Source organism: Atta colombica, unplaced genomic scaffold, assembly GCF_001594045.1.
Source record: "Atta colombica isolate Treedump-2 unplaced genomic scaffold, Acol1.0 scaffold200, whole genome shotgun sequence".
NCBI classification, from domain to species: Eukaryota; Metazoa; Arthropoda; class Insecta; order Hymenoptera; family Formicidae; genus Atta; species Atta colombica.
In genome coordinates this window covers 1050213-1065663 of record NW_017259295.1, presented here as the reverse complement: position 1 = coordinate 1065663, position 15451 = coordinate 1050213, and the positions used below count along the sequence as shown (strand labels likewise).

Sequence of the window (15451 nt, the reverse complement as noted above, 5' to 3'; positions counted from 1 at the left end):
TATTTTTATAATATAATTTTGTAATATAATTTTTTTATATTTTTTTTTTCAGAACTATCATTATTATAAATTTTCAATAAATATTAACAGTTGTTTCAACAGAAAAGAATTGTAAAATTAGTTTTTATTCGAATAGAGCCGATCTCTGTTCTAGATGTACCAATGATCGACATCTTTTATTTGCTTTATCTATTTATTAACTCGACTATGCCTATGACGATTACTAGTCCGTAGAATGTCTAGATAATAACAATTACGGATCTAATTTTTTTATTTAGATTTTGGATACATTATTCGATTCACAAGAATATTTTTGGGCCCATCTAGTAATCAACAGATATGGCGATTACTCGAATGATTACGTGCTTCAGTGAACCAGTGCTTGTCATGTAAAAAAAACTGAAATTTGTATGAAACAATAATTTGTGATGGTATACGTAAAACTGCGATCTCGAATTATAATTCGAAGCTCAATTTATTCCCTGCAAGTTGTCAATACTCCAAAATCACGAGATGTCTTTTAACCTCACAATGAAGCATTTTATTGAAATCACGCATAGGCTCGGTTGCTGTATATATTCATGATTTAATCAATAGTGAATTCATATATTTATGAGTTTCCTAATGTAACATTGTAAATATTTCCTTGGAATACCGACAATAAAAATATTAGCAAGCCTTACGATCAACAGAAAGCATTAAAATACATCTTTAATACGTGAACTTGGTGATTATTGGTATCCTGATTTCCGGGCCAACTATCTCATTTTTATGTATAAAAACAGGTCAAAATCAAACAAAATGACTTCTGTAACTAACCATAAGGATAGTTGACGAAATCTTTCAATTTGATAAAAAATAATCTCGTAAGACACCAGAAAATTCATTTTATTCTGTCAAATTAACAAAAATGTAGTATTCTATAGATCTGCTTTATTAAAATTCTTCTAAAATAATTTTATCAAAAAAAAATATGTCTATGATAATTTATGTTGCATTTATCAATTGCTTATGTAAACTTCTTTCTTTGTAATATCCAATCTAAAATAGTTGTAATAAAATTGCATTTCTGCATGTGTTTATACTCTAATTTTAAATATTGTAGTTTTTTAAGACTTTAAAGTAATCGTAATTTCTTTATTTTTAGTCATATATCTTTTAATTATATCGACTATTTTTAACTTAATTATTTCGAAAAATGGTAATTTATTTTTTTGTTGTTGCTAATTATCTTTGCAGATTATTAACGTGACTTATTTTTTTTCCTACATCATGACTCTAATTATATCAAAGATAAAGAAAGAAAGTTCACGAGTCATGTGAGCAATTTAGGTGAACTAATCTTGGATTAGCGATTCACCGTTTGTCTTATATTATAATACAGACAGAAGAAAAATTAATCATTATTTCTTTATTAATAATATTTTTTATGTAAATCTTATATTCTGTACACTTCACATGTTGCATATAAATTTTTTTTTTTTACATTTGAATAGAACGGAACAATGTAAGGATAGGGTCACTTTAAGGTTGCGAAGAATAAGAACTTCTATTATATATCTATTTTTGTCCAAACCATGCAAATCAAACAATACATCTTTTATTGTCATTGTGATTAGTGTGTCCGGTAAATACATTTAATATTTGAATAAATAAATAAAAAATGAAAGAAAATACTCATTTGAATTCACTTTTTTCTGTTGTTTATTGGATTCGTGTAATAAAATTTTTTAATAAGATTTTAATTCTTATATAAATTCTAATTCTCTAAGGACCACTTGTTCCATCTTTAGATAAATTATGAGGTAATTTACTTATTGAATAAACAAAAGAGTAAGACCATAAGAGAATAAGAAAGTAACAGCTAAAATTTATCGGAAGATGGAACAACTCAATTTAATTGTTTTTTACTTAATAATTTATCTGAATTAGTAGATTTATATATCTTATGTTTTCAGATAAAATGTGCGATCAAATAAGTGACGCCATTTTGGATGCACACCTGAAACAAGATCCCGACGCTAAAGTAGCATGCGGTAAGTTTCGCCAAGACAGTGCTGATTTCTTCAAGCACTTGAATATGTATCTATTTATAAATTAGTTTGTTCGGCCCCGAACTAGTTTTAGGTCGAAACTTTTGACTTCTAACTATATTACATTTGCAATATGTATTATTAAAATTAATCAAAATTAACTTTTGAAAGAGAAAAAAATTTTTCCAAATATATTGTAGTTGCCTTAATCTTTTATTCAATTTTTCAATCTTTTAAATATAGTCACTATTCTGCATTAAATATATAATGTACAACAAAATCAAAATTTTTATTTATCACAGAAACCGTAACAAAAACTGGGATGATATTATTATGCGGAGAGATTACATCAAAGGCTGTAGTGGATTATCAGAAGATCGTTCGTGATACAGTAAAACACATCGGCTACGATGACTCTTCAAAAGGTACATCTAATCGAGGCGATATTTGCATTCTATCTGCCCTTAATTTTAGTGATGCACGTCTCTTACTTTTCCTGATTGTTTTTGACACTTTGTTGGATGTCAATGTTTGCGCGAGAAAAGTTGAAATCTGTACTCCCGACGAAACAAGTTTCGGGAGTGTAAAGATTTCAATTTACATTATATTCATGTAACACATGCATGCTCTGTGGCTAGAGATGTAAAATTACCGTCAAATTCAATTTAACAATCACGGTAAAATTACGGTAAAATGGTAATTTATTGGTAATTATCTAGCTTTTTATTGAATTACTTAAAATTATTTTATATTTCTATTTAGATATTTCGACAGTAGTGCAATTATAGAAATATTATTTTATTTTTTATGTATAATTATATCTTTGCTTTTACTTTAATAAAAACTGTAACAGTCTAGCCGCTAAAATAACAAGCAAATAAATAAAAGTTTTATAAATTTAATTGTAAAGTAAAAAATATAAAAATACAAATAAAAGGATTAAAATATATACAAAATAATTTAAAATTACTGTATTGTTACATTTTTTCAGAATCTTGATAAAAAAATTTATTTGAAGTTTTTATAGTTTAGACTAATGTACCTAGTCTTTTAATTGTCATACATAATAGTTGTCAATATATAATAATTAAAAGGAATAATATTACATATTAACCTTTTTTTTTTATTGCTTTTTGACACACTGGATGGCTCATACCCAGAGCAATGTTTAAACAACTGACATTCTCATTTAAAAAATCCAATCAATATGAAAAAAATTATGATCCAATTTCAAGATCTGTAGAATACATTCAAATAACTTTTGATTGAGATTTCATTACAGTTTTGTGAAAAACAAGTCTTGGATTCAATGAATAGAAAAAAAAAACGAATAAAATCTTTGAAAAATTAGAACTTTTAAAAAATTTAATATTAAAAATTTACAGAATTGTTCAGATATACTTAAAAAAAAATTAGTTTGTAAGTTGGTTTTGGATAAAAGGTATTTATTTTGTATATTGAATGTAGGCTATTTTGGGAACAGAAAAAACAAAATTTTTTTATAAATATTATATTTTTGTTCTACAAAATAAAAGAAAATTTCAGAGTTTCAGAGTTAAAATAATTTTGTGGGTGGTTCAGGTATGTCAACGAAGGGTTAATATTACATATATTACATATATATTGATATACAATATATTATACTGTATACCAATATGTAATATCAAAATGAAAAATATGAGTTAAATGAAACATTTAGTAACTAAAAGCTAAATGCTCCTACATCAAATTATTTTTTTTATTTTTTTTTAAATTACCATTTTACCAACCAAAAATTACTGACTAATTTATCGAATAAATTACCGTAAAATTTGATCATTCTCATCTCTCTGTGGCCGAATAAATAGCCAATCTTTACTCATCTCTTTGCATGATCTTTTTTTTTGTCCGAAAGATAATGAGCAGAATACAGATTATCTGATCGATCGGGGCATGGAGGATTCAAGTCAAATATATGTATACACAAAGAATCTTTATATTTGTCTTGATGTATTATTATTTTATTATAAAGAAACAAAAAAATAATGTCTACAACTTGAATTTTTTGTGCCATGATTCGATCGTGTTGTCATAACGATTCGATAAGGGAGAATCGTATGAGGCGGATTTTATGAGGAGCTGACTATTCAACCACAGAGCATGCATGTGTTACACGGGCATAATGTAATACATGCATGCTCTGTAGCTGAATAAGTAGCCAACTTACGACAACATGATCGAATCATCGCACAAAAGATTCAAGTTGTAGACATTATTTATAATTTTTGTTTCTTTATACTGAATAATATTATAATAATAATACTATAATATTAAGACAAACATAAAGATCTTTTTGTATACACAATTCTTTGTGTATACACATATTTGACTTAGAGCTTCCATGCCTCAATCGATCGGATAATCTGTATTCTGCTCATTATTTTCTTTCGGACAAAAAAAAGATCATGCAAGGAGATGAGTAAAGACTGTGTAACGTAAGCATATCGTGGCAGGATTTGATTGGCGTACACTGAACCTTTTGGTGGCGATCGAACAGCAATCACCGAATATCGCGGATGGTGTCCATATGGACAGACAAGAGACGGACGTGGGTGCAGGTGATCAGGTAACCCATTCTCAGTCCATGCCACAGAACAGTAAAAAATAATTCAATATTCTTATTTCTTCCCCTCTCTCCCCTTCCTGGAAAGATTGCCTCAAAATCTGTTTTGCTATTCTGTATGTCACAAGCGTGTGTTACATCTACGTGTGTGATAATGCAAGCACTCGTACAAGTATTTATAAGCACTATTGTTGTAAGATAATACTATAACATTTTTATGAAAAATTCTTCACAATGCTGCGTCAATCGTGCAGGAAATTTCTAATTTGACAGAAATATCTCGAAGATGAATTACAAAGCACTGGAATGTGATTCCAACAAAGTGCCGATATTACTTATCATGTTTATAGGAAGTAAGGCTGCCTGTAATATGTTCAGATACACGCATACATATAACATTATTCATTATGTATAATAAGTTCATTGTTTAATCTATAAATAAGTATAACATGTACCAGACAGAAGAATTAGTATTTCAAAGAACTGAAATTTATTCGATATTTTGAGAAATTTGTCTGAACTCGTACATTCAGCCATCAGTATTAATTTTAATCAAGCCAGGATCAATGCAGTATGATAAAAACCCGATACATCAAAATGGCGGAATCTCATAAAAGAAGAATGTTGATGCATTAACAGCAGTGAATATCTTTATCTTATGTAGTTGATTTCTGCAGGTTTTGACTACAAGCTGTGCAATGTTCTATTGGCACTCGACGCTCAGTCACCAAATATCGCGGCAGGCGTTCATGAAAACCGTAGCGACGAGGAAGTGGGAGCAGGAGATCAGGTCAATTAGCATTTCCATCGTTGAATTTATCTTTTCTCTTTGTTTTCTATTTTCTTCTTTTTGACCGTTTGCCTCCTGCGCTACTAAGTACATTCTTTACAGTACTAGTAACATCACTTCTTCTTTACTTCACTTGTACTCCACTAGCCTGTTTCTTATTTCTTCACTATAGAGGTGGAAGTGGTATTTGACATATTGAGTGTCTTTCATTGCTGCATTATCACAGTAGCATTATCTAAAATGCACTACTATACGAATGATTCTGTTGTGAATTCTGTAGCTGGATCTGGAATATAGGAAGTGCGAAATTGATTGAGTATGAATACAATTTGTGCATGAAAGTTTATGTAGATTTGAAAACATTTATACGTTTTACACTGTAGATCTCTAATATCTCCATAGAATAATCACTTCAGTATGATTCTATTTTGTAGTTGAGAATGTAATTTATTGTTAAATAATTTAAATTAAATAAAATTGATCTGGCTAAAATCATAATCCTAATCGAATTTGTTATGTAATTAAATTGGTTGGTTGTATTATTAATGGTGTGAGATGTAAATATTTTGTAAATAGTTTTTTTACTGCAATTGTTAATGACAATATCCCTTCTATCATATTTACATATTCTGTTCTGTGTGTGGCATTCTTTATTGTTCTTTATTATTATTTTTTATTGCTTTATTACTTGCTTTTTTACAGCACAACATGTATATTAATATTATGCAATAATTTAATCTTCACAAAAGCTTCTCTATTTTTATTTAAACTTTCTTTTATTTCACGCACAAAAATATGTTTACTTTTATATTTTGACAGCACATAATTTCAAATAACTAATCTATATATTTAAAATTATATGTACAATATTTTGCTTGTGAAGCTTATATCTTATAAATTTTAGTTGGAATAACTCAAATTCTTCCACCAGGGTCTAATGTTTGGATATGCAACTGATGAAACCGATGAATGTATGCCACTGACGGTCGTGTTGGCGCATAAATTGAATCAGAAAATCGCCGAGCTAAGACGAAGTGGCGAATTGTGGTGGGCTCGTCCAGATTCAAAAACACAGGTTTGATTTTTATATATCTGTATATATTTTTCATTTATCTTAATTTATAAAGCGTAGAGTTTAAATCTGATATGATAAACAAACAAAAAATTTACCGGAATTTAAGAAATTTTTAGGAGATTTTCAATCTAATTATTAGTGATTAGTTTTTCATGTTTAGAGACAATTAAAAAATGAGATTTATAAACAATGACGATTATTCGAGGATGAATTTTATGAAGTATTTGCTACTCATGAATGCTATGATGTTAAAATTTAAACTGAGAATAATCTATCAAATGTATGTGTTTACAATACATTAATAATTTAAAAAATTAGTGTAAAATTATACATAAAATGTAAATATGTATGCGATAGGTAACCTGTGAATACATCATGGATCACGGAACCTGCGTACCTATAAGAGTCCATACTGTTGTCGTGTCATTGCAACATAGTGAAAAAATTAGTCTAGATGAACTACGTAAGGCGGTCATGGAGAAAGTCATCAAAGAAGTGATTCCAGCGAGATATTTGGATGAAAGAACAGTCTTCCATGTGAATCCTTGCGGGCTTTTCATTATTGGTGGACCGCAGGTATCATTAAAATATTAAAAAATGAAGTTCATAGACAATGGTGATTATTCGATGATGCATTTTGTATATTTGCTACTTTTGAATGCAATGATATTAAAAATTAAACTGAGAATAATCCTTCAAATATATATTTTGCAATATTTTAATAATTAAAAAAATTAATATACAATTATATATAAAACTTATATGATTATGTTTTAAATTATTACATGACAATGCAAATATTAATCAATCTTAAATAAAAATATGCATTACGTTTTGTAAATTGTGTTCTCTCTTTCTGATATACTCCTATTACAAATTTCAGAGTGACGCTGGTCTTACTGGTCGAAAGATCATCGTAGATACGTATGGTGGTTGGGGAGCGCATGGTGGTGGTGCATTTTCCGGTAAAGATTTTACGAAAGTGGATAGATCAGCTGCATATGCTGCAAGATGGGTTGCTAAATCCTTGGTGAAAGCTGGTCTTTGCAGACGGTGTCTTGTACAGGTAAAAAAAAAATTTATAAGCATCAAGATTTTATTAAAATAAATTAAACAATGTCTATAACTTTTGTAATGTGAAATTCCATAACTTTGTATCATATAGAAAATTTGCAATTATTTGTGTTAGGTTTCTTATGCTATTGGAGTAGCGGAACCATTGTCTATCACAGTTTTCGATTATGGCACATCCACGCGTTCACAAAATGAGCTCTTAGACATAGTGCACAAGAATTTCGATTTGCGACCCGGAAAAATCGTCAAGTATGTATAATTAATTTTTCTTGTAATTTTAATACTTTTATTACACAAATTGTTATAATAAATATTATTTTATTTACATGATATATTACAATGATTATAATTCATTAATAATAAATCAAGAGGATAAATTAATTAAAATATATTATCTTCTTTATAGAGAGTTGAACCTTCGCAATCCTATTTATCAACAAACCAGTACATATGGTCACTTCGGACGAGACGGTTTTACATGGGAGCAACCAAAAAAGCTGGTCTTTGATTGATGAGAGGATGGATTTTAAATTGGTTTTGGCGTTTTTCGGTTTTAGGTATTTGATAGAATCTGTTTCTCGTTCTCTAATTCTATCTCCCTCTCTATCTTTTTCTCGGAGAAAAAAATCGTATTTCAAGTAAAAGAAAAGAATTTCGTCCGCGATATACTTCGATCTCCGTGCCGCAGCCATTATCGAGGCCATCGATTACGCCAATACTTAGCAATAGAGAGGACTAGGTATGGGCAATTCTCTTTCTAGTTCTTTTTGCCATGGAATACCGCATTATATATGTGACGACAGGCATAGTACAAATATCGTTTATAATCCAATATATTACATCCAATCCAATACATTACATCGCATTATGAAAAAAGCGTTATGAAAAGAGCGAATTGAGCCTATATTATGAAGCGCATTTTCATGTTTAGATGTTCAAAAACTTCTTTCTTAAACTGATGTGAATGATTTACGAGAAAACATAGGGAAATGTCCCCTTCCAATTTTGACGATTTTGATGTTTTAATTTGTGTAGTCGAGATTAAAATAAAATACGTTTTCTTATATGTTTATACGTTTCTATGATTGTACTCACTTTTATGTAATGGAACGCTTTTTTTTTTAAATAAATTTCAAAGCGAATATCATTAAAATTGTTAAAAATTTATTTACCATTATAAAATACTATAGATCATTCACACACAACTTTTATCAAAAAATTTTTTTGATCTTTTATAGAGTTGATTTTCATCAAAGTATTTTATCCCTTAAAAATGCATATATTGTCACATATAAAAAAATATATGTTTCTTATTTTAATCTAGATTATAACGTATTAAAAGCTGATTAAAATCGAAAGAGATGGATACCTTCCTGTGTTTTCTTGTCAATCTGGTAACAGCAAATTATATGCTGATGCTATTTACTTGCAAATAAATAAGAACAAAAGAAACTTGTAGTAGATAAAAATTTTCATCTTTAAAAAAATGTATAAACAAGCGCATATCGATATGTGTTTTCAGATTCGGGAATGTAACTGCAGGTCTTGTAGATTTTTAGCTGTATTAGTCCTTCGCACGTACATGAAAGTTCGATACTCCGACTTGATCAATTAATGTTCATTTTTATCAGTGTAAGTTAAAGTTAATTTACATTGGAAAAAGTAGACGTAAACGAGCTAATTTTTTAATCAGAATGCATAAATCACATACCGCTGATTTACGTAAAGTATTTTATTTCATTAATGAAACTATCGAATTATCGATCGATCTTTCATGTACGTATCTTCATTAGAATTATTAATCGTTGAGGAGGAAAAAGAAGTGTAAATTGACAATGTATCCTTGATATATGTGTAGCAAAGAAGGAAATGACGTTGCACGTCATGAACGCGTCACGTTCATGAGTTTTACGAAAGATAGTTACAACATAATACGGATCAAATACATTATCAAATTAGAATAGAATCATCATTTAAATATCTTAGAGTATTTAAAAATCATCAGATTAGAGAGTCTACAGCTTCGTAATAAAATTAGATTTCACATCATTTTATAGTATAGGTACACGCGAATATTCGTAACTATGCAATGTATTTAATAGCTCTATGGAATGTACAGTCATTTCCCCCTTTGCTATTGTTTTAACTAAATAGAACAATTGCAGCAGATATTATAAAAAGATGCGAAATTGAAAATCTAATCTCGGTAGAGGTCCAGCACAGACCGTGTGACGGAGCTCGAAACTGTTGTAGAATTTTTCATTATTCTTTGGTATATTGTCCGACATTGTCGGATTTTAATAGCAGACAAAAATTAAAAAACCCTTGTAAAAATATTTAATCACCTTCTGGCAGAATTGATGTGTGCGATTTGCATGAAAACGATATCGGCAATATGTAATAGTGCACAGATCATGAAAAAAAAATATAATAAAACCGATTTTTTAATAAAAAGCATTCTCTGTCGTTTTGTGTATTACCGCACCATTACATAGATAAACATTATCCTCGATCTTCCTAGAATTTACGCAACACATAATTTGCACTTAACGGACTAATAATTGCATTTCTGTGAATGTTTTTCCCGACAAATGGCATGAGCTCTGTCGCACAAGACTGGCTATATAGTTCGCAAATATAGCGAGTCATTTTTATATGCATTTGCACGGTCACTACAGTATAACGAATAAAATATATAACACGTAAAATAATCTGAATAATCAAATAGCTCCTATGTTTCCTGTTGCCGCACATTTTGTTACATAGCGATACTTTTACAGTAGAGTACCATAGCGTATCCAGTAAAATAGATTTAAATAAAGCATACACAAGACAGACTCGTCAGTGCAACTTATTCCTATTGTACATAAGATTTTGTAATATTTTTCTCCTTTTATATATCAAGTAATTCTCTTGTTTTAAAATATTTCCCCCTATATATAGCATACAATAGGTTTTAGGAAGCCAGGTAATAAGGATAATAATCACAATAGAATAGCATTTATGTGCACATAAATAATTCCATTAAGATAGCTTTGTATTTAGAACTATATACATCAATTATAGATAATAATAAACTTACATCGGAAAGAATACATGATACATAATCATTTATGATATATTGAATATAATATATAAAAATTATAATATAAGAATATAATTGCTGCCTAAAGGGGAAAGCTAAATTATATTAATACAATCGATGTTATTATTCTATATTCAGCTGACGTTTTTATTATGTCGCATATGCTTCGTTCAAATTGCACTTAGTATTAAAAAATGATAAGGATATAATTCCTTTATGCATATAAAAATATCAATTGAATAAAAAAATGTTCGGAACTTAAAACTAATATTGAGTTTATTTTAATCATTTTTGTATAAAAAATAGCAATGAAGTAATCGAGATGTTTCAATACTTTTTTGTGCATTTTACTTGCGTTTCAGAATTTTTACTAAAAGTTTTTAATATTTTTTGTTTTAAATTTTTTAATTTTTATATTTTAGATTTCATTTCGTGTACACACAAATGAATTGTTTGGGTAAGTTTCTTAAGTAATAAAATTTGCTAATATTTATACAAAAATGACTAAAATAAATATACGTTAAATGTTCCTTAACATTAAATGTACGAATTACATATAAGATTACACAATTAAGCCCATCTCAATGAAATAAACACAAAAAAACCCCTCAAAAATCTAGATTAGAAATTTTTTTCGCTAATATAGACAATTCACTGCAGGTCTAATTCCGACACAGATCAAAAATTTGAAAGAATTTTTCATACCCACTGGATCCCAGGAAAATCACAACAAACTGAGCAAATATTGCTCAATTTGCTATGAGTTTCTTGGGCGCATGGATACGACTGTGTCTTAGCAGTGAACTCTTATCTGTAAATGTCTTCTCACACTCGACGCACTTGTACGTTCTACCAGTGTGCGTAACCAAATGCCTGCTGAGACCCGATGCATGACAAAATGCTTTTGGACAAAGTTGACAATGATGCAATTGAATATCATTCGGATTCAATTTCTGATGCCGACGCATGTGTACTTTAAGCGCTTCTCGCTGCGTGAAGCTCTTATCGCAATGCTGGCACTGAAATGGTTTTTGGCCAGAATGTGTCATTAAGTGCCGGAACAAGATTTCCTTCTGAGCGAAAGCACGGTGACAGATATTGCAACCAAATGGTTTTTCACCTGCAATATAAATAAAGATAACATTAATTGTATTATATATTTATTATATATTTATTCCTATAATAAATTTAATAGTTATGCATTTTTCAATGAATTGTTCATAAACGAATACTATATGATTTGTATTGAAAAGAAACAATCTGTTCAAAAAGAAGATTTTTTACGATTGTGATTAAAATTTTTAATATCATAAATGTGAAATAGCAGATCTTTTTCTTAATAGGCAAATTGAAACAATTTCAGCGAGCTAGCTAGATAAGCTAGTCAACATCTCTAGAAAGAAATAATATTGAGAAAAATGTCCACAAATATTTAGTTTTTATATATATGTATTCATAATTAATATGAAAAACAACAAATACCAACCTGTATGTGTACGCTCGTGTCTTACTAACGCAGATCTTGTCGGAAACCATTTTTCGCATGCCTGACACGTAAATCCCCTCTGTGTAGAATGTACTGACTGATGACTCTTCAACATTATTCTTCGGGTGAACGCTTTCGGGCACTTGTCGCATTTAAACACCTTCAATTCTGGATTAGCATCAACTGCAATATACATTTGTCTTTTATATAACTATCGCATTCTCTACTATCGTCATTTCTCCTTTATTACAGATAACATATCTTGTAGAATTCTTTACCGATTGTGTCACCCAAGGGCTGTAACTTCAATGAATCAGGCTCATTAGGATTGTCGCTGGTGACTTCCATCATGTAAACATTCTTATGTTCGTTTCCTATTCCTCGCTGCATCTCTTCTGTCTCGTCGTCGGACTCCTGTTCTTGTTTGATACGCGATGTCCTTATCGTACAGCGTGCCTTCGCCATTCGTTCCTCAGCAGGTACCAGCGTAATGTTCTCCGGATCCTCCGAGATATTTTCCTCCATCTCTGGATTTTCAGAAGTCATTCCTGCATATCAATTAATAACGGTACATATATATAAATATTTATAAACATTTCTCAATATTACTTCCTAGTAATAAATTTTAATCTTCCAGAGTAATAAATTTTAAATACAAGTTTCTAAAATGAAGATTAAACAATCTTTAATAAAATTTTCAATTTTAAAAAGCCAATGGAAATCGGTCCATTTACTATCATTTACTGTCATTTACTATAATGTGATGAAATAAACTCCTTGTCAGTAACACACCCAGAATATAGCCACCAACAAGTTCCTCCTCTGTCACTTTGATAGGATCTCCATCTGTCTGACCACTGTTGCCTTTCGTTGAAACCAGATCAGCTAGCAGCTGCTTAACTTGCTTGGACTTTCCCGTGGATTCTTGAGACTCATCCCTACTGTTATCCTGGTTCTCGCCTTCTTCGTCCTGCCCAGTCAATTGTTGAATCAACTTCATATGCTTTCTAAGCTTGGAATCTGCAGCCTGGCATTTTTTTCTAAATTGATAGGATTTCTCCAACTGATATTTGCAGGGATGACATATCATGTTAGGCAGACCATCCTGCTCAAAAACCTATCAAAAACATATCAAGGTCTTCAGTTTATCAACTTTAATTAAAGCTTAATAAGATAAATGGAGCTAAACTGATACTTAAAAAATATAATACATATTTTATCAATACAATTTACATGAGATTCCACTTCAATCAAAATCTAATAAAATTTATCTTGCCTTTCTCTAACATAATCGAACATTTCGGATTGGAACGCGGAAAGCTCGAGCATCTTTCGGAGTTTACGTGCCATTGAGAGAAGTCGCCATTCGAAGAGCACGGGGCGTTTAAAAAAGCTGCGATTCCTCAAAGAAGCTCGGCTGCGAATTACATCGGGACGCTACACGTCCGACGCGTACTAACATTACAGATCTCTATAAATCCGTAGAGTAAACAGGAGTGCCTGCATCGTGCCGGTTCTAGGTCTCTGTAATGAGGTAGTAGCGCGCGTAAAAGGCGTACCGCTATCTATCGTGTCGCATAAGTTCGTCGATAACTCGGTAAAGCCGGTACTTGCGAACCCGCGGCCGCGCGCAGCATCGATCGCTCGTACAACGTCATTCGCGCGCGCACGCGCACACGTGCATGTGACGTAGCTGCAGCCTTACCACTGTACCGTGCGCCGCGCGTGAAAGTGTGCGTGTCATGTATACGCCACACACGCGGCGAAGAGGGGAGATAATATGCGAGAGGACGCCGTGCGCAGAGAGATAAACTAGATTCCTATTTTTCAATGAACGGCTCCTCCGGCCGCTGATTATTATCGCCCGATGCGAATCGATCGTGCCGACAACGGTGACGACGTCGATGGTGACGACGACGACATGTTTTTCGCGACGGTGATTTGCGTCGTGGAATTCACGCGTAGCTTTTTCTTTCCTCTCCTCACCTCGACCCACCTCGATATTGACGCAAGAGAGTATCCGCAACGGCATCGGCACGGTCTCATCGTCGTAGATCGGTACCATCTCCTCTTCCTTCGCCAGGCAGAGCCGGCACAGCTCGTTGACATGGATGATCACATTGCTCGGGCTGTCGCCCTTTTTCCTGCTGTACGTTTTCATCGTGTGCCCTTTCTAGCCGTGGGTGCCCGCTGTGCCGCTCTCGTCGATCTATCTGTTCTACTCTGGAGAATCCCTTTTCCCACCTTCCCACGCTCCACCCAGCTCTATCTATCTGTGTCCCGCGCTCTCCTTTTTCGAATTTGCGGCAAGTGGACGATCGGAGCGTGTAACGTCGAAAACGCGACGGAGTTTTCCCGAGTGAGAAGTCGCAATCGGCCAATGGACTCGGTCACACACAACGGAATCTATAATGGCGGTCGTCCTCAATGGCGGGCGCGTACGACGGACTACAGCGCTGCGTCCTCAATGGCGGAAGAAACGCTATGCGTGTATACATATATTCATCCGTCCGCGTGCGCGCGCGCGCGCGCCACGCGAAAGCGAGAGAGACGCGCGATCCGGACGGCCGCGAGCGCAAGCGAGAGGTAACGAACGAAGAGAGAGATCTCTAAAGCCGATCGAACGACGGTAGAAACACCATCACGTCGTGGGAGAAACGTCGGGAGGAGAAGCGTCGGGAAGGAGATCGAATGAGTGGCTGCCATTGCCGCGCGCGAGAGTCGGTAAGGGCGATTACGATTATTGATCTTCCATTCTTCCCAACGGCGGGAAATGCGAGCCCTGCCCAGCTCGCCTCCCTCCCCCGCGAAAAAAATAGACTGTCGTAACGAATAGTCGTACATACATTGTAAAAGTTACAACAATATTACAGTGGCCGGGTAATTTCAAAGTTCACTATTGCAAAGGTGTATATTTAGATATACTTGAAGTAAAATCACTATCAATTTACAAATAAAATTATTCTTCTTTAGTAATAACTAAAAGAATTTGCAAAAAAAATATATTCTAATGAAATTAAGTTTATAGAAATATTTAGATATATTAATTCATCAATTAATTACATACAATTTTTCTTAAGCCATGTTATCATAGTATGTGAAGTATACAAATACAAAAATGTGAATATGATATGTATGATAATTACCATTATGTTATATAATGTTACAAAAATATGCATACATTTTATAAATTTTCGTTTAATATGAAAGTATATTTATACGATTAGATGTAAAAGTCCTAATTTTTGTAAGAACACACAATTTTATATATTTCCACTGTAATTATGTAGGTAATTTTTACATACA

At 32.0% G+C, this 15451-nt stretch overlaps 2 protein-coding genes across 6 annotated transcripts in view; one reads left to right on the top strand and one right to left on the bottom strand.

The window, feature by feature from the left end:
* LOC108687117 (S-adenosylmethionine synthase) overlaps positions 1-8687 on the top strand; it is a 16030-nt gene extending 7343 nt beyond the window's left edge. For 3 of the 4 annotated variants that reach the window (XM_018192724.1, XM_018192722.1, XM_018192723.1), the window contains 8 exons: positions 1959-2036; positions 2336-2458; positions 5313-5425; positions 6357-6500; positions 6858-7076; positions 7384-7566; positions 7690-7823; positions 7981-8687. In XM_018192724.1, coding sequence (XP_018048213.1) covers positions 1964-2036; positions 2336-2458; positions 5313-5425; positions 6357-6500; positions 6858-7076; positions 7384-7566; positions 7690-7823; positions 7981-8086 — 1095 coding nt within the window. In that variant the 5' untranslated portion in view covers positions 1959-1963 and the 3' untranslated portion in view covers positions 8087-8687. Of the gene's footprint in view, positions 1-1958; positions 2037-2335; positions 2459-4525; positions 4639-5312; positions 5426-6356; positions 6501-6857; positions 7077-7383; positions 7567-7689; positions 7824-7980 lie in introns of all 4 variants that reach the window. The other variant, XM_018192721.1, reaches the window with a different exon arrangement.
* Positions 8688-11239: 2552 nt separating this feature from the next.
* Positions 11240-14599, bottom strand: LOC108687141 (zinc finger protein 543-like). 2 transcript variants are annotated; one of them, XM_018192763.1, is made up of 5 exons: positions 14142-14599; positions 12938-13262; positions 12424-12693; positions 12146-12328; positions 11240-11779 (listed from the first exon to the last, which is right to left on the bottom strand). In XM_018192763.1, the coding sequence occupies exons 1-5, from the start codon at positions 14304-14306 to the stop codon at positions 11409-11411; spliced, it is 1314 nt and encodes a 437-aa protein (XP_018048252.1). In that variant the 5' UTR covers positions 14307-14599; the 3' UTR covers positions 11240-11408. The 2 variants fall into 2 exon arrangements, with proteins under 2 accessions (XP_018048252.1, XP_018048253.1); XM_018192764.1 differs by lacking the exon at positions 14142-14599 and adding an exon at positions 13422-13609.
* Between the last annotated feature and the right edge of the window lie 852 nt (positions 14600-15451).